The sequence below is a fragment of the Myotis daubentonii genome, chromosome 1, assembly GCF_963259705.1.
Source record: "Myotis daubentonii chromosome 1, mMyoDau2.1, whole genome shotgun sequence".
Classification (NCBI taxonomy): Eukaryota; Metazoa; Chordata; class Mammalia; order Chiroptera; family Vespertilionidae; genus Myotis; species Myotis daubentonii.
In genome coordinates this window covers 73,952,919-73,976,055 of record NC_081840.1, presented here as the reverse complement: position 1 = coordinate 73,976,055, position 23,137 = coordinate 73,952,919, and the positions used below count along the sequence as shown (strand labels likewise).

The 23,137-nt window shown below is 42.8% G+C and overlaps 1 protein-coding gene across 1 annotated transcript; it reads left to right on the top strand.

The window, feature by feature from the left end:
• The first annotated feature begins 2,209 nt into the window (after window positions 1-2,209).
• On the top strand, window positions 2,210-18,463 carry EMC7 (ER membrane protein complex subunit 7). The gene is made up of 5 exons (XM_059705625.1): window positions 2,210-2,506; window positions 6,920-7,039; window positions 11,868-12,006; window positions 14,168-14,248; window positions 17,887-18,463. Exons 1-5 carry the CDS (start codon window positions 2,271-2,273, stop codon window positions 18,037-18,039), a joined length of 729 nt encoding a protein of 242 aa, XP_059561608.1. The 5' UTR covers window positions 2,210-2,270; the 3' UTR covers window positions 18,040-18,463.
• Window positions 18,464-23,137: the final 4,674 nt, after the last annotated feature.

Here is a 23,137-nt window from a genome sequence, read left to right as displayed (position 1 = left end):
GGAGAGTTGCTCAGCCAGAAGCCGAGCTGGGCTCACAGCTGGCGAGTGCAGCAGCGGTGGCAAGAGCCTCTCCGGCCTCCGTGGCAGCGCTAAGGATGTCTGACTCCTGGCTTAGGCCGGCTCCCTGTCAATCGGACATCCCCCGAGGGGTCCCAGAATATGAGAGGGTGCAGGCCGGACTGAGAGACATCCCACCCCCGCCCTAGTGCACAAATTTTGTGCACCAGGCCTCTAGTTCTTGTATAATTTTTCATTGAATATCTATGCAATTCCTGGATATTCCAAAAAACAGATAAAAGTTCATGCTACCTGAAAACATTGCTTAGGCTTCTCTCCTCCATCTAATGGCTGTGGAGGAATAAGTTTTAGGGGTTCAACACATTGGGTACTCTGGTAAAAGAGTGAGAATAAGGTAGGGGGAAAAAGAGAAAGGAAGAAATGGGGATATAGAGAGCTCAGTTGCTGTTTGCTGCTGGTCTTCATCCACTCTTGCCCCACATAGAAAGTAAACTTCTCAGATCCTACTTGGGGTATTGAGACCTGCATTGATTATTAGTCAGACTAAACAGGGGTCTAACATACCAGCAAAGCAGGGTCACCAAAAATATGTGAAAGAAAATCAGAACATTTGGGGAGGAGGCTATTTTTATCTCAGCATATTTATAAATGTTGTATCATTTCAGAAAAGTGAAAAGTTATTTCATACTTTAGCATCGTTTTGATGCTTGCTGGTGGTGGGAAAGGTTATAGCACACGATAATATTTTTATAGCAGACTTGCTCCTTCCAAAAATCAAATGTGAAAAAAAATGGCTATCTTCAAAAGACTGAGGGAATGTACTCCTAAGAGGCAGTTGCTGATATTCAGGACAATTAGAGTATCGACCTCCTTTCTTCCCTCCCTCATCGCCCCCCTCCCCCAACACACACCTTCTGGGCCAGGAGCTCAGAATTCAGAATCAATCTCTCTCTCTCTCTCTCTCTCTCTCTCTCTCTCTCTCTCTCTCTCTCCCCTCTTCCAGTTTTTTGCTTTTCTCCCATGAGAGCTAACTCTAAGAGTGCACAGAGCAAAACATACATTTTCCTTGATAATCTTGATTAGGGATTTGTGATACTAGAGAGGGCAAAGTTTAAGGACAACAGAAACCTTGGGCAAATCATTTTCCTTTTTATCAAGAAAATGAGAGAGGATAGGGCAGGTGGGGGAGAGCAGAGGGGGGATAAATGGTGATGGAGACTTGATTTGGGGTGGTGAACACACAGTACGGTGTACACACAGATGATGTGTTGTGGAATTGTGCATCTGAAAACTGTATACTTTTGTTAACTAGGGTCACCCCAATACATTCAATAAAAAGGAAAAGAAAATGGAAGGCTTGCTGATCTCTGAAATCTCCGGCTTAGCCCCAAGATCAACATTGGCAGGTTTACCCCCTCCCCACAATGTTGTTATGCTCACCAAAAAGCATTCACGATAGGACGAATGGTGTAGTGTCAGATCCATGTCTCCCAACTCTTTCCCTTTTCACCAAGAGGCAACCCTTGGTAAACAGTTTACGTATTTTTCCAGCTGTTTACTCTGTAGAGACATTATCTCTCTTGAACACACAAACGGGGGCCTTTTCATCTCATAGGTCTTGGGGAATCTCTAGAACAGTGGTTCTCAACCTTCCTAATGCCGGGACCCTTTAATACAGTTCCTCATATTGTGGTGACCCCCAATTTCATTGTTACAAATTGAACATAATTAAAGCATAATGATTCATCACAAAAACAATATGTAATTATATATGTGTTTTCCGATGGTCTTAGGCGACCCCTGTGAAAGGGTCGTATGACCCCCCAAGGGGTCGCGACCCACATGTTGAGAACCGCTGCTCAGAAGTTCTTTTACTAAACGTTTTTTTCTGGATCTGTCTCCCGAGGCCTTCGCCTCATTTGCAGACACTACTGCAGATGCCCGGCGCTCTGCGTCTTATCCTCCGTTACTCCCCTGTGGTCCCAAACCTCGGTGGTTGCCACAGCAACATACATTGCACCACTGTCCCGGAGCGGGCGGTCTTTTCCTTTGACAAGTTCCTCAGCCCGCCGGCCAATCACGAGCGCGGGTACGGCCGCCTCCTCTCCGCTTCGCAAGTCGATTGGCCAAAGCTTCCGGGATTGAGCCCGCAACTCGCGCCGAGGCCAGGCGCGCAGTGATGACGCAGCCGGCGGCGCGGTGCCTGGGGAGGGCTTCCGGGGCCGCGGGTCGGACCACGGAGAGCTGCTGTCATGGCGGCCACCCGGTGGGGCTTGCTCTGCGCCCTGCTGCTGCTGCAGCTGGCAGGGAGGGCCCGCAGCTCGGAGGCGCCCGGCGCTTCCGCCGAGGGGTCGGCGGGGCTTGGGGTCGGCCTAGGAGATCGCTTCAAGATTGAGGGGCGCGCGGTTGTCCCCGGAGTGAAGCCTCAGGATTGGATCTCGGCGGCCCGAGTGCTGGTGGACGGAGAGGAGCACGTTGGCTTCCTTAAGTGAGCGTCCCGAGGGCGCTGGGGGCGCTGGGATGGAAGCCGGAGGGGGGATCCCCCCGGGAGAGCGAAGTGTCAGGCCCTGGCGGCGTCGCTGTCGGAGGGTGACGGGGCGGGCGCCCCCGCGGTCTGTGCCCGGCGACCTCGGGAGGAGGCGGACGCTTCCCCTCCCAGTCCCGCGGCTCAGAAACGCGGCGGCCGGCAGGTGCTGGCCCTCGGGCCGGAGCCGGGGTGGGGGGAGGGGGAGATTGGGGGGACCGGTTGTCCTCATCTCCATTTGGCCCCGTCTGGGGACCACCACTCCAGCGCCCTGGGGACAGAGGGACCATTATTTGCCGCTTGCTGAACTCTTTTTGAATGTCATCGGGCTTCCCTGGAATCTGGCCGTGTTTTTTTTTGTTGTTTTTTTTTTTTGCATTCATTTCAGTCTTTTTGTAGCTTGATGTTGTGTAGAAAGATGCTAAGCAAGTGGGAATTATGAAAGCCCAGCGGGCTTCTAGTGATGACATCGATTGGGAGGCTGATGCTGCTTCTAAAATTAATAGGCCCCGAGGTCCCTAATGAAAGCACCTTTTTCGCCTGGAGGTGGGGTGGTTGTTCTTTTTTACACTTGAATTCATCGAGGGATTTGCAACATCGCAACTTGGCATTTATGTCAGACTAGGGTTTCTCCGTGTTGCTTACACGCTTCTGTCCTCTCTAGCTGTTAGCAGAAATGGGCTTTCAACCTATCTTAGAAGACGTGTCGAATTTGTTAGCACGCTCGTTTTGCGGCAGCCTGCTTTGCGGATGTCAGGACAAGTGTGATGTTTTAAACTTTTCAGTCGCTGCTTGGAAAGGGAAACGGCGAACTGAAAGGAAGTATCTAGGAAAGGAAGTGTTTATCTGGTGGGTTTGTGCACCACCAAGCACTATCTGAAAGCCAGACCAGTTAAATGTGGACATTGAATTCTGAATTTGATTTGCAAAATATTCAGATCATTCAGATGTCTTTGAATGAGACTTTCAACCTTAGATTAATAAATAATGACAAGAAGCTTACAACCATTACTTTAATGCTATTTGTCATTAAAGATCTGACTTCAGGGTGTTCTTTAGGTTTACCCTAAATAATGTTTTAATGATAAGGTTTTCATTAAGCTTTGGAAAATTAGCCTTACTTGGCCACTTGGCCTCTCATTGATGCTGTATACAATTATTTTTCAAAGCATTTATTATTTCCATTTCAAAATAACATCTAAGTAACATGTATGGAAGAAAATATAAATAATAGAGATAACAAACCTTAATATTTCATTGTGTCTTTTCCAGCCTTTTTGGAATCATATGTCCTATATTTTTAATAGTAAAACACAACATATACACTTTGTCACCTGCTTTTTTTTGCTTAATATTTTGTGAGCAGCTCCTGATACCATTTTATGTTTTTACATCTGTGTGTAGAAAGTTTGATTAAGCATTAATATAAGGAGTTTGTCCTGGCAAACTTGTTGGAAGAGGGACAGATAATTTGTCTTGTACCTGTTATGCATAAGCAGCATGCAGTTTTGATTTCTCTTTATGCTTGTTGGAGGTTATTTGGGACTTGGTTAGCAGAGATGAAAGGAGTTTGGCTTGAGGATTCCCCATGCCACTTCTCACTTTTATCACTATGGATATAAACCGTAATTTATATACATCCACTGAACCAAACTGGCTAGCACGGTAGTTTTCAATTTTTGACAGGAAGATTATGTACTATACTTTCATTAATTTTTTATTATGGACAATTACAGACATGAACTAAAATAAACAGAATGGCTTAGTGAATCCTTAGGTACCTATCACAATCTACTGTTTGTTTAATGTGTCTTCTATATTTCATTTGTTTTTTTCTAGACTATTTAAATATCCTAAAGATGATATGATTTCACTTATAAAAACATTATTTTATATCTCTAGAAGATAAAGCCTTAAAAAAATAACACAATATCATTATTGATTCAACAAAATTATTAATACCATAACTTCACCTAATAATACCCAGTCCATTTTTATATTTTCCTACTTATCTTAAAAATGTTTTTATGGCCCTGGCCGGTGTTGCTAAATGATTAGAGCATTGGCCTGTGCACTGGAGGGTCTTGGGTTTGATTCATGGTCAAGGACATGTACCTGGGTTGCAGGTTCAATACCAGGCCCGGGTTGGGGTGAGTGTAGGAGGCAACCAGTGTGTCTCTTTCACATCTATTTGTGTCTCTCTTCCTCCTTCCCATTCCTTCCCTCCCTTTCTCCCTCCCTCCTTCCTCTCCCACTCCCTTCCACTCTCTCTAAAAAAAATCAATGGAAAAATAATCCTAAGGTGAAGATTAACAAAACAAATCTATAATAATAAAAGCGTAATATGCTAATTAGACTGGATAGCTGAACGACCTTCCGGACGTCATTCTGGACGTCCATCTGCACGAAGCCACCGCTGGGGGTGAGGCAGAAGTGGTTAGGGGCAATCAGGCAGTAAGGTGAGCAGTTAGGGTGATCAGGCAGGCAGGCAGAGTGGTTAGGGGTGATGAGGCAGGCAGGTGAGCGGTTAGGGGCCATGAAGCAGGCAGGCGAGTGGTTAGGGGTGATGAGGCAGGCAGGTGAGCGGTTAGGGGCCATGAAGCAGGCACCCGTTCGGCTGTTCTATCCGGCCCGCGGAGCCGAAAGAGCAGAGGGTTCTCTTGCTCTCCCCTCCACTCCTTCACCAGCAGCAGTGTTAACATGTATTAGTTCACACAAACACTCCATCCATGCTTTTGTTCCGGCCCTCCAGTCCAGTTTAAGAACCCATTTTGGCCCTCGAGTCAAAAAGTTTGCCCACCCCTGGGTTAGGAGCTAGCAGTCCTGGATTGTGAGAGGGATGTCTGACTGCCGGTTTAGGCGATCCCGCAGTGGAATGGGGCCTAAACTGGCAGTCGGACATCCCCCAAGGGGTCCCGGATTGCAAGAGGGTGCAGGCCGGGCTGAGGGACTTACCCCCCCCCCCCGCCTTTAGTAAGTAAACAAACAAACAAACAAACAAATAAATAAATAAATGCTTTTTTGTATTTGTTATTTCAAATTCTTTTTCCTCAGAATGCAGTTTCTCATTATGAAAACAAATTAATTTTGATCTGTGACCATGAAATTAGCCCTTAATAGGGTGGTTTTCTAAACCCAGAAAGTTTAGAAGAAATCAGTTAGGAAAAGATAGATGGTATTTTTTGTTATTGTTGTTTGTTAATCCTTACCAGAGGATATCTTTTCCATGTTTTTTTTTTTTTTTTTTTTTTTTTTTAGAGAGAAAGTAGAAGGGAGAGGGAGAGAACAGAGAGAAACATTGACATGAGAGAGAAACATTGATTGGTTGCCTCCAACATATGCCCTGACCAGGGTGGGGATTGAGCCTGCAACTGAGGTATACGTGCCCTTGACTGGAATAGAACCCTCAACCCTTCAGTCCAAGGTGGATGGTTTTAACTACAAAAAAAGAAAGGAGAACAACAGAGTGCAAATTAAAATTAGAAAAAAAAGCCATTTTAATTAAGACTTTGTTGGAGAGGATTGGAACTACTAATATTGTAGTAATCTATATATATAAAAGCCTAAGTGACCTTTTGACTTAATCACTATGATGCCCACTTGACCACCAGGGGGCAGATGCTCAACACAGGAGCTGCCCCCTGGTGGTTAGTGTGCACCCACAGTGGGAGCACCGCTCAACTGACCGACAGGTGCTAGATGCTGGGCTCACGGGCTCACGGGTGAGTGGGCGTGAGCGGGCGGTGAGTGGGCGAGTGCAGCTGGGGCGTTGTGAGCCTCTCCCGCAGACACTCTGCCTGCACACCCCTCCCCCATCCAGACCAGACTGGGATCAGACTGGCATCGGACCGGCATCAGGACTGACTGGGCACAAGCCCACAGCTGCTTCTCAGTCATGGGCATGCCGGTATTGCCCTAGGATGGGCCCTCGGAGCGCAGCGAACCTACTAAATCCTTTGGGGTATGTTGGACTGCCGGTTTTGGCCCGATCCCTGCAGGCCACGCTGAGGGACCCCACTGGTGCACAGGCCTCTAGTAATGTATATTGATAGTTTCCCTTGAATGAAGACATGGCTTCAGAACAGGAACTGTGCTTCTGTGCCTGTTATCTCAGTCCCACAGAGGGAGTGTAAGTACTTTCTATGTCAGGGTTCTCTGTACTGTGGAGTGTCTGGGGTATTTTCAGAACCCATTCAGTGTAATTATGGAAGCTGAAGCATGGGGCAACTTTTGCTAATTTGGGAGTATTTTTTTTCTAATTAGTTCTGAATGTCATTCTTGGGGGAGTTGATTTGCAGGTTAACAAGATGATCTAAAACATTAGAAAAGAATAAGCTACTGATCAGAAATGACTAAATATGATTTTCATTTTTCCAGGACAGATGGGAGTTTTGTGGTTCATGATATACCCTCTGGATCTTACGTAGTGGAAGTTATATCTCCTGCTTACAGGTTTGATCCCATTCGAGTGGATATTACTTCAAAAGGAAAAATGAGGTGAGAGCAACTGATTTAATTTCTACCAAAGTGTGGGCTACAGTGTTACTTAAAACATCCTTACATTGTTTTAATCTGAGGATTGATAATATTGTAAAGTTGAACTTCCTTCTGCTCTGGTTTAAAAGTTATTTTAAATGTCCTAATGTGGTTATATAGTGAAGAGATAAGATTACTATAAAACAAAAACACTGTGAAAGTTGTAAATGAAACGTGATTAAAGTTGGAGATAATTTAATTTTTCTAAGTTGGAAATATTATTAATCACCTGTTTTTCATTGGGATTTTTTTGAGAGAGTAAATCTTTTATTTATTATTATTATTATTATTTTTTTATTTATTTCAGAGAGGAAGGGAGAGGGAGAGATAGAAACATCAATGATGAGAGAATCATTGATTGGCTGCTTCCCACATGCCCCGCACTGGGGATCGAGCCCCTTGGGCATGTGCCCTTTACCAGAATCGAACTCAGGACCCTTAAGTCCCTCGGCCGATGCTCTATCCACTGAGCCAAACTGGCCAGGGCCATTGGAATATTTTGATAATATCTTAGTACCTATTTGATAGTGTGTTGACCTAGACCAGTGATGGCGAACCTTTTGAGCTCGGCATGTCAGCATTTTGAAAAACCCTAACTTAACTCTGGTGCCGTGTCACATATAGAAATTTGTTGATATTTGCAACCATACATAGTAAAACAGAGACTTATATTTTTGATATTTATTTTATATATTTAAATGCCATTTAACAAAGAAAAATCAAGCAAAAAAATGAGTTCATGTGTCACCTCTGACACGTGTGTCATAGGTTCGCCATCACTGACCTAGACATTTCTGTTTTCTTTTTTGGAATATTTAATGTGCAATGGAAATTTAGTATTTTCTTGGGAAAATAATAGATTACATTGTAGGGTTTATTTTGAAGTGAGATCATGAGAAGAAAAAGAAAAGCACAGCATTAGAGGCTGGCAAACTAGAAAAAAATTGCAAAATTTGAGGTGAAAAGAATGTTGGATTAATTCAGGCTGTGAATATGGAATACCACAATACATTTGCAGTTGAAATCAGTTGTGTAGATATCCACAATGTTCACATTCAGCCTTCTGTTATAACCTCCAATATGTTTATTTGTTTTATTATTGTATTCTTTTTGTCTAATCTCACCAGGAAGTATATGAAGCAGTTTTATATATTTACTTTTTTTCTAGCTTTATTGAGGTATAATTAACAAATATGAGACAGTTTTAAATGGTAATATCTCTTCTTTGTTTGAGTTACCACAAAAGTATTGCATGTTGCTGTAATAAAGCACGAGTCATGCAATGGCAAAAATAATTTGGGGGTTAGAGGAGCTACATTTTCGTGCTGACCTTTCAGTATATGCCAAGCCTATCCGGGTTGATTTGTAGCTACCCCAAATTGAGATGACATAGAGGTATGTTCACTTAGTACCATAATATTTACAGTTGGGTTAGTGTTTACTTTTAAAATGTTTTTCTTCTTTTTTTGCTTTCTTTTAATTGAAAGTTTTTAAAGTATGATATGTAAATATGCTGTAATTCAAATAGAGTAACACACGAGCTCTCTTATCCTTTATATCAGCTGCGTATTAGACCATGAGTCGACTTGCTGTCATTTTCATAACCAGCTCCTACTGGTAGACATGTAGGATTTTATTTCTCTCTTTTAGCATGTATAGTGAACAGGGACAGTTATTCTGCAGTATTTTAAGTTCTTAATGTTATTACGAAACCAATATCAAGATGTCACTAAAAATACATTCTTTTTTAAAAAAATATTTTTTTATTGATTTCAGAGAGGAAGGGAGAGAGAGAGAGAAACACCAATGATGAGAATGAATTATTGATTGTCTGCCTCCTGCACACCCCCCACTGGGGACCAAGCCCACAACCCAGCATGTGCCCTTGACCGGAATCGAACCCAGGACCCTTTAGTCTGCAGGCCAATGCTCTATCCACTGAGCCAAACCAGCTAGGGCTAAAGATACCTTCTTTAGAAACAAATTACTTTTTTCTCTTTTTGAAGTTCAGTTTTTATCTTAGACTAGGGGCCCGGTGCACGAAATTCGTGCACTGGGTGTGTGTGTGGGGGGAGTGTCCCTCAGCCCAGGCTGCCCCCTCTCACATACTGGGAGCCCTTAGGCGTTGACCCCCATCACCCTCCAATCGCAGGATCGGCCCCTTGCCCAGGCCTGACGTCTCAGACAGAGGTGTCAGGCCTGGGCAGGGGACCCTCATTTCCACCCATTACTGGTTCTGCCCCCAGCCCAGACCTGATGCCTCTGGCCCAGGCATTAGGCCTGGGCAGGGGACCCCCAGACCCCTCCAATTGCTGGCTCTGCCCCTTGCCCAGGCCTGATGCCTCAGCCAGAGGCGTAGACCCCCATCACCCTCCGATCGCCTGATCGGCCCCTTGCCCAGGCCTGACGCCTCCACCAGAGGTGTCAGGCTTGGACAGGGGACCCCCATCTCCCCCCGATCACTGGCTCTGGCCCCCGCCCAGGCCTGAGGCCTCTGGCCCAGGAATCATGCCTGGGCAGGGGACCCCCATCTCCCTCTGATCGCTTGCTCCACCCCCCGCCCAAGCCTGACGCCTCTGACCCAGGCTTCAGGCCTGGGCAAGGGGACCATCATATCCCCCCAATCCCCGGCTCCGCCCCCCGCCCAGGCCTGATGCCTCGGCCAGAGGAGTTGACCCTCATCACCCTCCGATCACCAATCACCGGATCGGCCCCTTGACCAGGCCTGAGGCCTCTGGCAGAGGTGTCAGGCCTGGGCAGGGGACCCCCAGCTCCCCTCAGTTGCAGGCTCCGTCCCTGCCCAGGCCTAACGCCTCTGGCCTAGGCGTCCGGCCCGGGCAGCGGGGACCCGCAGCTGCAGCGGCCCCGCGATTGTGGGCTCAGCTTTAGGCCCAGGCAAGGGACCCCTAGCTCCCGGGACTGCCAGCTTCGACCGTGCCCAGCTCCCATTGCTGGCTCCACCCCTACTTCCTGCTATCACTGGCCAGGGCGGCAAAGGCACCTGATTCTCCGATCATGGCTGGGGGGCAGGGCAAAGGTGGCCCCAGGGCCGCCTCTGCCCTGCCCCCCAGCTCTTAGCTCCCCCCTGGGTTTCTGATCACTGTCAGTGGCAGGGGGCTTCTTCCTGCTTTCCCTTTCACCTCCCTGCATTGTGCCTACATATGCAAATTAACCCGCCATCTTGTTGGCAGTTAACTGCCAATCTTAGTTGGCAGTTAATTTGCATATAGCCCTGATTAGCCAGTGAAAAGGGTAGCGTCGTGCGCCAATTACCATTTTTCTCTTTTATTAGTGTAGATTATTCTACTTTGTCCAAATTCTAATCATATTTCTTGCTGTTGGCTATTTAGAGCAAATGTGAAGCTTGAATTGAAGCTAATACCTTGCAAATATATTCATAAATTACCTGATGAAATAAATGATAAATGGATTGCTTTAAAGTAAATGAACCTTGTTAGGTATCAACTTTCTCATACTTTTTAGGGAAATAAAGATCTTTTTTTAACTGTACAGGTAAAATTCTACTATGTAAATCTAAATCTTAAAGGACTTATCATGACTTTTTATACATTTTGAATTGCAAGCTTGGAGATGGGGGGATATGTAGATTACAGTATAGATTATATACAGTTAGAAAACTTTTCCCCCCCACTTATATGTGGAATCTAATGAACAAAATAAACTGACAAGCAAAATAGATCCAGAGACATGGAAGCATGCAACAGACTGAGGACTCCTGAGTGGAAGGAGGAGAGAAGAGATCAACCAAGAAACTATATGCATGCATACGTAACCCATGGACACAGACAGCAGTGGGATGGAGGCCTTGGGAGGGGACGGGAGTGGAGATGTCCCTCCTGTTGCCCCATTGCCCCCCTCCACCCTTAAAAAATTTTTTAAATTGCAAACACTGAATACTGGAGGGAATGAGAATTGTTAAAAGGGGATACTTGTCTGTTAAAAACTAAATTATTTTTATTCTTTTTACTCTGTTTGAATTTTCAGTTTGTAGTCTAAGCAAATAGAAATACTTTTCTAAATATGGAAGTTTTATTTGCTTTTTTACCTTGGAAAAAGAGTACTTCATGCTTTAGCATTTAAGGTCTGGTTGCAGCAGTGGGACTCATATTCTCAGATCCATTCCTGATGATTGGATGCCTGAAGCATAGATAAAAAGAAAACAATGACCTCATCAAGTGGGATTCATATAAGATACTAATATTCTTGCCCTGGCTAGTGTCGCTCAATTGGTTGAGCATTGTCCCATACACCAAAAGGTTGCTGGTTCAATTCCTGGTCAGGGCACATACCCAGGTTTGGGGTTCAATAGCCAATCAGTGTTTCTCTCTCTTTCTCCTCTCTCCCTCTCCCTCACCCTTTTCTCTCTAAAATCAATAAAAAACATATTTTTTAAAAAAGATCCTAATATTCTTGACCAATGTTTTATAAGCATACCTGGTAAGTTACTTTAAAGTATATGTGGGACTTCCACTTCTGACATTTTGGCAGAATGTAAAACCTTAGAATTCTGGATAAAATATGTATAGCTATTTCTTTTAAATGTGTAGCTTGATTCCAAGTCTTGTGTTTTTTTCTCTACGTTTTGCTAAATATTTTAGACATACAGGTAAAGCTACTTTGATCAGACTTTCAAGTCAAAAGTTTAGATATCTAAGTATTTGGGAAAAGCTAAAGGTAATTATAAATCATTGCTTATATATTATAGGCAATTCTTTTAACTAGTAATGTTTTTACTAGAATTACTGATTTCTTTTTCATGTTTTATCAGAGCAAGATATGTGAATTATATTAAAACATCAGAAGTGGTCAGACTGCCCTATCCTCTTCAAATGAAATCTTCAGGCCCACCTTCTTACTTTATTAAAAGGGAATCATGGGGCTGGACAGACTTTCTGATGAACCCAATGGTATGTATCAGGTTATAACAAAGTATCTTTACTAATCTCTAATTGGCTTCTAGGCAGTTGAAAACTTTTAACCCCTATGAGATAGAAAGCTGACATCAGATTGTTGGATGAAAGTGTAATTAGTGGATTTTAGGAAAACAGTGTCTTGGGAATATATAATGAGAATTGCATGGTAGATATGACATTGAAATTCCCAGTCAGGGCACATACCCAGGTTGTGGGTTCAATCCCCTGTCTGGGTGCTTGTGGGAGGTAACCAGTATTTCTCTCTCTCTCTCTCTCTCTCGCTCTCTCTCTCTCTCTCTCTTCCCCTTCCCTCTTTCCTCCCTCCCTCTTCCTCTCTTGCTCAAATCAATAGAAAAAAAATTAAGAAAAAAACACTAATAGAGTACATTCTTTAGAGATAAATTGACTTTTTTTGCTGCTTTTGAAAGTTGAGTTATTGTTAGAATTTTCTAAGTTTTGATCGTTCTTTGCTGATAGCTATTTAGATTACAAATAGGAATGTTTGGGGCTGTACATCCTCTAGAGAGGAATAAATTAGTACCTAGAATTTCCTATCAGTGATAAAGAAACAGAAGGATAGAGTAGATAGGAGAAATCAGCAATGAGATTAATCACAAAAACATGTTCCAGTTTCTTTCTTTCTTTTTCTTTTTCTTTTTTTTTTGTTGATTTGAGAGAGAGACAGACATTGATCTGTTTTTCCACTCATTGATGTTTTCATTGGTTGATTCTAGTATGTGCCCTGACTGGGGACCGAACCCACAACCTTGGTATATTGGGACAATGCTCCAACTGAGCTATCCAGCCAGGGCTATATTCTGATTTCTGAAATTCATGGAAGCATATCCAAAGCTATAAGCTTCTAGGACATCTTTTGAATTGATTTGCTAAAGTAGTTGCCTAGAAATATATTGCTCTAGAGGATGTACGTTAATGAGAGGTACATTATAGTTTTTTCTCCAAGAACCACAAAGTCATCTGGAAAGAGCAGCCCAGCTGGCTATCAGAATCACCAGTCCCAGTGCCTGACTACAGATTGAAGAGAGTGAACAGATAGTTCTGTTTGCAAACTATTTGTGTTAACTAAAGCTATAAACTACAAAATGGTAGACAGCACAAACTCAAAGTAAGGTGTCTATAAAATCCAAACACATATGTATAAATAAAGCTTTTATTTTCTGCAACAGTCAGACATTGAAGAGTACCTTGCTATCAACAGAACTGGTTCAGGAGAATTGAGTTGGTTGCTACCAGTTTTATTCTATACCAGGGGCCCAGTGCATGAATTTGTGCACCTTGCAACGAACTGTGGGCTGCGAGGCTGCGGTGAGCACAGGGGTGGGTCTTGGCCCATCCTCTGCGCCCCCCGCCCGGCCCCTCCCACCATGGCCCCCAGTCTCCTGTCTGCTGGCAGCCCCGCTGCCACTGCCACCACTCCCATATGCTGACGGCACCAGCGTTGTCAGTGGTTGTGAGCGGTGGCTGCTGCCCCAATCACCCCTCAGGAGCAGGGGAAGGTGGAGAAGCCCTGAGGGGCAATTGGGACCAGCAGCTGCTGCTCTCACTTCTGATGGCACCAAGCAATCGGGGCTGGTGCCGGGCGCCGGCAGCAGATGTGAGCAGCGGCACTGGTAGCAGGTGCAAGTGGGGCTGGCGCCACCAGCAGGTGCGAGCATCTGGTGGGATTGTAGCACGCAGGAGCAAAGAATTTTCAGTAAACACCAGAGGCTTGCCCCATTGACAGCAACTGGCGCTCCACCGTGGTCTGGCGCTCCTTCTCACCTGCTCCACCGTGGCCGATGCCCGCCATGTCCTGCATGCGCCCCCTGGTGGTCAGCGCATGTCATAGTGACCAGTTGTTCGCTTGTTCTGCTGTTTGGTCTGTTTGCATATTAGGGTATTATTTTTGTGATTAATCACTATGCTTTAATTGTGTTCAATTTGTAACAATGAAAATACATCCTGCATATCAGATATTTACATTATGATTCATAACAGTAGCAAAGTTACAGTTATGAAGTAGCAACGAAAGTAATTTTATGGTTGGTGGTCACCACAACATGAGGAACTGTATTAAAGGGTCGCGGCATTAGGAAGGTTGAGAACCAGTGTTAAGTGGAAATAAAGGTTTTCTGATTTTTTTTTCCCCTCACAGGTTATGATGATGGTTCTTCCATTGTTGATATTTGTACTTCTGCCCAAAGTGGTCAACACAAGTGATCCTGACATGAGACGGGTAAGATGATTGCCTAGCTGTGGTTTTTTGAACCATATTCTGATGCCTGGTCCATCTGTTGTGGCTGGATGGGTTGGATCTTTCAGCTTTATCCTAATTCCCAAGCCAAATTCATCTAGAGGTTGTGCTAATACAGTATTATGTTCCTGGCATTTAGATAGTCATTACCATTGCACCAGATAGATTCAGTTGTTTATGCTTAATAAAGGCTGGTGTCTCTTCATATAGCTCAAACATTCTACTTAGTATTAGACTCTGTGCCTCACATGTTACAGAGTTGAAATATGTTATAATCCTGGTACACCTAACCCAAACATTTTACAAAATGATAGCTTCCTATATTCTATTTTTACTTTACAAAACTCTTTAGAATACACATTTAGTTTATGTGTTCAGACACATGAAAGAAATTTGAGTAGACCAAGGGAGAAAAATAGGAAAGTGGCTTTCAGACCTTGTATCACAAAACTGGACTGGGGAGAGGAGTTGCCAAGTAGGATGCTTCAAGTTTAGTGCCACAGCTTTGTCTCTTTTATATTGGCTTCCATATAAAATCTTCAGTTTTTTAAAAATCATTGTCCATTCTTCCACTTAAAACAATCAATAAATATCTTCTTAGTTCCAAGTTTTCCCATTAAATTAATGTATTAATATGTTGACATCTTATTCATTGCTGAAAAACATTTACTAATCAATTCTAGGTTCTTGGTACTGGAGAATGTGCAAATGAATTATTATGTCATCAATAAGTTCATAATCCAGTTAAATGTAGTATAGGAAATAGAATGGATTTGTAAAAAATTCTTCTTGCTAAGATAAACGTAAAATAAATAAAAATGTTTGCTGAGATAAGTTCTGTAGAAGGTGCGGCATTTTATTCCAAGCTGAAATGACAGAAAAAGCTTCGTGGAAAAACAAAGCTTTATAATGTTTTATAATATTTTATTGCTAAATTTTGGCATCTCTGCTTCAGTGTTGGCCAGAAAGTGTACATCCTATATAATCCTTGTATCAAGCCAGTTAAGTCTCTGTGGCATCAACAGAGGCAGCATTAGAAGTCACATGGGATTAAAAATTCATTTACTTGCAAAGTACTTTGCACATGGTGAGCAATATAAAAAGTTGTTTATTCAAGAGCTTCAGGTGTGCTCCCTCTCCCAGGAGCATGCCTGTGCCTTTCCCTTCACCCTCTTCTCTCTCAGGGATGCATCTTCTAGACTCTAAGGGTCCCCATGAGACTTGCAACCAGGGGAGCAATGATCAGTGGCAGCTCATGCTGGGCTAATCCCCTGAACCTGTCTCCAAGGCCCCCTTTTTTTCTGACTTCTCATTGGGCCAGAGCAGCCTTGCCTAGACTCTCCTGTTGCTTCTTCTGTCCTAAGCTATTCCTTGTTTCACTGTCCCAGCTTTAATAAACATAACCTCAGAATAAAAACAAAAAGAGCTTCAGAATTGAATAGATTAAAAAATAGAGTTGAGCCCTCGCTGGTTTGGCTCAGTGGATAGAGCATTGGCCTGCGGACTGAAGGGTCCCAGGTTCGATTCCGGTCAAGGGCACATGCCCAGATTGTGGGCTTGATCCCCAATGTGGGGCGTGCAGGAGGCGGCCAATCAGTGATTCTCTCTCATCATTGATGTTTCATCTCTTTCCCACTCCCTTCCTCTTTGAAATCAATAAAAACATATTTTTAAAAAATAGAGTTGATATATTTTTGCAGTGACTCAAGACTTATTATCATATACATTTAATTCTTGATTATTAGGACACATTAATATATTTGATTTATATTTATAATGTTTCTTTTCCTGACCTTATTTGTAAAAGCACTTTCTCCTTGAAAACCTATGTATATGAATTCTTCCTTTGGGGAGAAAGTCCAAGCTAATACCCAAAAGGTATTAAATTTTAAGTGATAGGTAATATAATATTTGCTATTTTTTTCATGTCTGAACTAATACAGTATTAAGTTCACTTTTGGAATGTCACATAAAATTCAAATGAAGCAGACATTATATTAATATTGCGAAAGTGGAACAGTACTTTGTGGGTTTTGGCTTAATAAAGGGGAAGACAAACCTCAAAATAAGTGTCAGACCCTTATCCTGTCCTGCCAGTAACTTGTTTGTAGCATTTGTGTTGCTTGCTTTGGATGTTATAGTTGAGGTCACCCAGGTCATATGGCATAAATGTATTACTAAGGGCCTTAGGAATCAAGTCTTAGAAATACTGCTGTTCTCTTCCAAATGATGCTGATACCTTGATAGATAATTAAAGATTGATGTTCTGGTTATATGTATCTAAAGAAAGCATGAGTTTAAAAAACACTTGTCAAAACAATAAGAAAGCATTGTAATCAGAAAACAAATAAGGTGGCAGGAATATGATTATATATGTCCATTATCAGAGGAAATGCCTTTTATAAAAACACTAGGGGCCCAGTGCACGAATTAGTGCACCTTGAAAGGAACTGTGGGCTGCGAGGCTGCGGTGGGCACAGGGGCGGATCTTGGCCCATCCTCTACGCCTCCTCCCAGCCCCTCCCACCGCGGCCCTAGTCCCCTGTCTGCCAGCAGCCCTGCTCCTGCCAACACCACTCCCACGCGCTGATGGTGCCAGCTCCGCTCACACCCACTGATAGCGCGGAGCGATTAGGGCTGACTCTGTTAGCAGGTGCAAGCGGTGGCTGCTGCCCCTATTGCCCCTAAGGAGCAGGGGGGAGATGGAGAAGCCCTCAGGGGCAATTGGAGCCAGCAGCTGCTGCTTGCACCCGCTGACGGCGCCAAGGGATTGGGACTGGCGCCTGGTGCCAGCAGCCGCCACTTGCACCCGCTCATGGCACCGAGTGATCAGGACCGGTGCCAGGCGCCAGCAGTGGGTGCGAGCGCTGGGTTAGACCACCGCGTGCAGGAGCAAAGAATTTTCAGTAACCACCAGAGGCTCGCCCCCAATGACAGTGACCAGTGCCCCACCTTGGTCTCGCGCCCCCGCTCACCTGCTCAACTATCCTGCCACGGCTGATGCCCGCCATGTTACGTGCTCTGCCACTTGCTGCCAACGCCTGCCATGTTCCGTGCGTGCCCCCTGGTGGTCCGCGCACGTCATAGCAACTGGTTGTTCGGTTGTTTGGTTGTTCTGCCATTTGGTCTATTTGCATATTAGCCTTTTATTATATAGGAAGGATAAGCTGAGTCAGACCCTAGGCAAGCATTTATTGGACATTTACTAAAGATCAAAATGCATCTATAATAATAAAAGGGTAACATGCTAATTAAACCAGATGTCATTGCAGACGAAGCCAGTGCCGGAGCGAAGTCGCCTGGGTCCCAGGTGCCTGCCAGCAGCTGGAGGGAAGCCGCCTGGGTCCCAGGTGCCTGATGGAAGCCGGTGCCGGCATCCAGAGGGGAAGGAAGGCCTACTCTTGCACAGATTTTCGTGCATCGGGCCTCTAGTAGTGGTATAAAGGAGGCACGAAACATGGTTTCTGAAGTGCTTTTGGATATGACAGTGCATCATTGCTTAGAATCAGTGCCTTTCACTTGTTCTACTCCTCTCCTTCTTCCTTCATGGAAGTGTCAGTTGTTCAGTGACCCCAGGGATCCCTGTGTCTTTCATGCCATTATGCTTTCTCTTCCTGCAGGAGATGGAGCAGTCGATGAATATGCTGAATTCCAACCATGAACTGCCTGATGTTTCTGAGTTCATGACAAGACTCTTCTCTTCAAAATCGTCTGGCAAGTCTAGCAGCAGCAGCAGTAAAACAGGCAAAAGTGGGGCTGGTAAAAGGAGGTAGTTGGGCAGTCCACAGCTGGCATTTGCACAAACACGGCAACACTGGGTGGCATTCAAGTCTTGAGGGAAAACCATGTGAAGCAACTACTGTATACTTGAGTCATCCTTAAAGTTGATCTCCTATAACTGTTGTGTGTGATAACTTCAGTACATGTTTTGAACTTGGTACACAAGAAAACCCAGCTTTTATCCTTGTGTGAGGTCAATGTTGATGTCACTGAATTAATTACAGTGCCCTATAGTAAATGACATTAATAAATTATATGAAGTACTATACATTATGTATATTAAAATGTCTTAACCCAGAGATAAAATTATCTTGTCATTTTTTCCACTTAATGTTTCTTTTATTCCTGAAAGTTTTCTCCTGTCTTTCATTATCTGAGGCTTGAAGTTGATCCTTCCTGTTTAAAAAGAAGTGGTTGATATTTTTAGAACAGCGTACACCATGTTCTTTTAGCCAGAGCCTTCAAAATTCTCAGCTCTGTCCTGCCATTTAGCATACCCTGATGATTGAGGTAAAACCATGCGTTCCTGATGTACTTTCAGTTTTTATTATTATAGTTCGTGTCAGAGTATGAACATATGAATTAGAATACATGTTATCGATTTTTAAATTCTGCTTACCAACTATGGTATTCATTATTAAGTATTGGCTTTGTGCTGTGATTGATTCAAGGTGCCTGTCTCAACAGAGTTTACCACGAAGAGAAGAAGCACAGCTAGTAATAGGGAGTGAATGGCCAGGGGAAGGAAACGCAGCAGTAGGAGAGCCTTCTGGAGTCTGAGGATAGAAAACCACCCTTAGAACTTCATGTAATATTGGTGGTATAGCACAGGTAGCTTTTCAATTCCCACATCTCTCCATCTCTGATTCTCAAGAGTTGTTGGAATATAAATTACTATTTTCCAATCAGGGGTATCTCAAAAACTTATTATTTAAATAAGTTATAAAAATGTAACACCTTTTCTTATGGGTTGTTTTAATTAAAGAGGAACTCTGAGGCTATCATATTGCTTCTAGTAGAGGGCTCCTGTCCTCTCCTGTGTTAAAGACCTCCCCTATTGCTTTTTTTCAGGTTATTAAATCAGCAAAAAGACAACAAAAAAGAATGGTTCCAAACGTTCATTTTCCCTTTTGTAATAGGTGCCATTGTTCATTTTGAAATGAGGTACGTAGGTTTTCTTTTAAAGAAATAAGTCCCAATTCAGGATATTTACATTATATAAAGGAGGAACCATATCTCTGTTTGTATTATAGCACTAAAGTAACCAAACTGGTTATTTTATGAATGATTAATGTGAGAACTAGGTCTTTTAAATAGGGTAATTTATTGAAAATAAAATACCAGAACACTAGTTAAGTGAAAGTTATAATTTAAAGTAAAAAGTATATAGTAGTAAGAGTCATAATTATATGACCAGATTCATCTTGAAAAAATTTAAAAATCAGATTGTCAGAATTTGTATATGAAATCCCTAATGACTTATGACAAAGAAATTAGAAAGCACTTCCAAGGAAATTACCATTTTCAAGTGTTAATGAAGAATCTATGTGTGGTTATTTTACATAGATTCTTACACCATCTGAATATTATATATATACATATATATATGTATGTACATACATATATATCCCTTATGTTGTGGAATGTTATATCACTTGCATATGAAAATCTTATCTTTGCATAGAACCTTCATCAAATGCTTAGTGTACTTACAGGTATAGAAATGATTGTATATTATTAGAAAATAGGGTTTAGTGTGAAGAGCCCCTGTTGACCTGCTAACTTGCTTTGTGGCTTTGGGCAAGCCACTTTCCCTCTTTGGTCCATGTCTTCTTCACTGTATTTCCAGCACTGAGCATGTAGACACACAATAAATATTTGTTCAATGAGTAAATAAATGGGCCTCAGGTTTCCACATCTGTGAATTGAGGATTGGGATTCGATCTGTAAGTTCCTTCTCAGATCTAAAATTCCACTTACTTTTAACCCAGTCCTATTATTTCCTACCCTTAAGAATCATATGATCAGTGATCAGTGCCAGCTTTCTCATTTTTTAAAAAAATGTAGTTTTATTGATTTCAGGGAGGAAGGGAGAGGGAAAGAGAAATAGAAACATCAGTGATGAGAGAATCATTGATTGGCTGCCTCCTGCATGCCACCTATAAGGGATTGAGCCTGCAACCCGGATATGTGCCCTTGACCAAAATTGAACCCTTCAGTCCGCAGGCCGATGCTCTATCCACTGAGCCAAACGGGCTAGGGCTAGGGCAGCTTTCTCATGTCCTACTTTCTTGAGTTCTTTCTGCTGTTCCCCATTTGGAGACAGAATATTATTTTGCTGTTGTTTAGGGCTTTTCTTAGGTTCAGTTTACATGTAGTATCTTCTTTGAAATGTAAGCTTCGTGTTTTAAAATCTTTTAAATCTACTAAATTAAACCTGGGTAGTGACTTTGCGCAAAACAACTTTTCTTTTTCTGCCCATTCTTACAAGGAAGTCCTGATGGCCCAGGATGTATTCATAGCATCCAAGTTTTGTTTTGTTTTTTTAAATATATGTTACTGATTTTTTACAGAGAGGAAGGGAGAAGGATAGAGAGTTAGAACATTGATGAGAGAGAAACATCAATCAGCTGCCTCCTGCACACACTCTACTGGGGATGTGCCAGCAACCAAGGTACATACCCTTGACAGGAATCAAACCTGGGACCTTCAGTCTGTAGGCTGACGCTCTATCCACTGAGCCAAACTGGTTAGGGCCACACCCAAGTTTTTAAAGAATATATTTGTATTGATTTCAGAGAGACAGGGAAAGGGAGAGAGAGATAGAAACATCAATGATGAGAATCACCAATCAGCTGCCTCCTACACCCCCCCCCCCCCCCGACTGGGGATCGATCCTGCAACCCGGGCATGTGTCCTGCCTGGGAATGCAATTGTGACCTCCTACTTCAAGCATGTCAAACTCAAAGGCTAACACGGGCCAAATAAACAAGCTTTAAGTTTATGTGGGCCACAAAAAAACAAAAGCTTCAATTTTCACAGAAACAGGTTTATTTTGATAGAGACATGTTGAATACAAAGGGCTGAAATAAATGAGTAATCATTAACATGAAATAATAGAACATTTTAATAAAAATTAGTATTTTTTCTTGAACATTAACTTACCAGACACTGAATAACTGCACAAATTAATAAGCGTAATGTAAATAAACCTATTATTCTTGTTCTCCGAAAGCGAAATATTTCCTGTTGTGCACACCAAACAAGTTAGTGCAAGACTAATGACGTGGCAATCGGCTACTAAAATATCTGCTGCTAGTATTAATGGAGAGAAATGGTGCACCTGCACGTAAGGGAAATGAATGCAACACGATGATAGTAATCAGTCATTAGCTAACGTAGTTCGTTATTAATAATTATGTATAACAGGATATTGTAAAAGTTAAATTAAGAAATTTTTATTAAAACATTTCTTACTATTATATTTGTTAGGCCACAAAAATATTCATTGTGAGCAGCAAGTTTGACATGCTTGTCCTAATTCATAAGTCAATGCTCAACCATTGAGCCATGCTGGCTGGGCAGGGATTTTTAAAATACTTGATAATCCCTTTAAAATGAATTCTGATCAGCTGTGTACCACTTCATGAAGTCCGAGAAAGGAAATGGACTTAAATTGCAGCAGAAGGAATTGCAGTTGACCCTTGAACAACACAGGTTTGAACTGTGTAGATACACTTACATGCAGAGTTTTCACTTGATCACCCAGTTCAAATCTGTGTTTTTCAAGGGTCAGTTCCATGGTTGGGAAACTGTGCAGAGGGCTGACTGTAGTTATATAGATCTTTTTTTAAAAAATATATATATATTTTATTGATTTTTTACAGAGAGGAAGGGAGGGATAGAGAGTTAGAAACATCGATGAGAAAGAAACATTGATCAGCTGCCTCCTGCACACTCCCTACTGGGGATGTGCCTGCAACCAAGGTACATGCCCTTGACCAGAATCAAACCTGGGACCCTTGAGTCCGCAGGCCGATGCTCTATCCACTGAGCCAAACCAGTTAGGGCTAGTTATATAGATCTTTGTGAGGGAGGTCAGCGTCCCTAACCCCCAAGTTGTTCAAATGTCGGCTGTAGTTTGTTGTCAAGTTCTTGGCATGGTAAATAAAATTGTGGAATCCCACTCTCAGACTTACTTTTCTTGGAGTTCTTAAAAAAGGGGGCAAAAAGTCAGCTCTTAGGATGGTTTATAGATGCAGCTACCTGGTGGTCTCTCAAGTTTCCTCCTATTGCAAAAAATAAATTATTTTATTCTCAGAATGTGAAGAATGGTAGGATGGATAAAATATCAGTGGAAGAGGAAATGAAATATAACATCAAAATTGGACTGTGGGGAAGGAGAGTGGAAAATCTAAACTCTTACAATAAGAGATTTCCTTTAACACACATCTGTTGATTGTCATCCAGTTTACCCCCTTGTAACTGGTTCTCCCCTGAAGAGAGGGGGCAACCTGAAGGAGTGTTCTCCCAGTATCTGTATTTGTGGAATTTGGTCCTGTTTTTATAGGCGTAGCTGATCGTTCCAGGGGGGACATCCCAACCCAGGCTATGCTGAAGGCTGTTCCCTGGGAATTTGAAATGAAAACTGAGGGACTAGAGAAGATGGCAACATATAAATTTACAAGATGTTTACGGCTATGTATTCTGTTATGTAAACTGCAAAGAAGAAAAAAACAGGTTCAGAGAGAAAGTATAGGATGAAGCAGATGCATAGAGAGGAGCTGAAATGGGAGGTGAATTTTGAGAATAGTACCTTCTGTCTTTTCCTGAGGTGACTGTGTTCTTGCCCTTGGGTTCCGTGGAGCACTGCTGTGTCCTATAGTATAGTGCTGCTGTGTCTTAGTTAAGCTAGCACCAGTGGGTTTCTAAGTGTTCTAACCTATATACTTTTTCAGAACTGACCAAAATGATGTCCAACCTGCTAAAAGCCTCTTCCATTTCCTTTAGTCATACAAAATTGACTCTGTTGCCTCCATATTCATCTTGAATGAATGCTCAGAAGGGACTTTCTGACTTACATCCTGGCTC

Bases quoted from the DNA above. Each gene is read 5' to 3' on its own strand.
- EMC7 (XM_059705625.1), top strand. From the start codon at position 2,271: ATGGCGGCCACCCGGTGGGGCTTGCTCTGCGCCCTGCTGCTGCTGCAG. The intron at 12,007-14,167 runs GTATGTATCAGG...TTCCCCTCACAG, and splicing joins ACTTTCTGATGAACCCAATG to GTTATGATGATGGTTCTTCC. The intron at 14,249-17,886 runs GTAAGATGATTG...CTCTTCCTGCAG, and splicing joins GTGATCCTGACATGAGACGG to GAGATGGAGCAGTCGATGAA.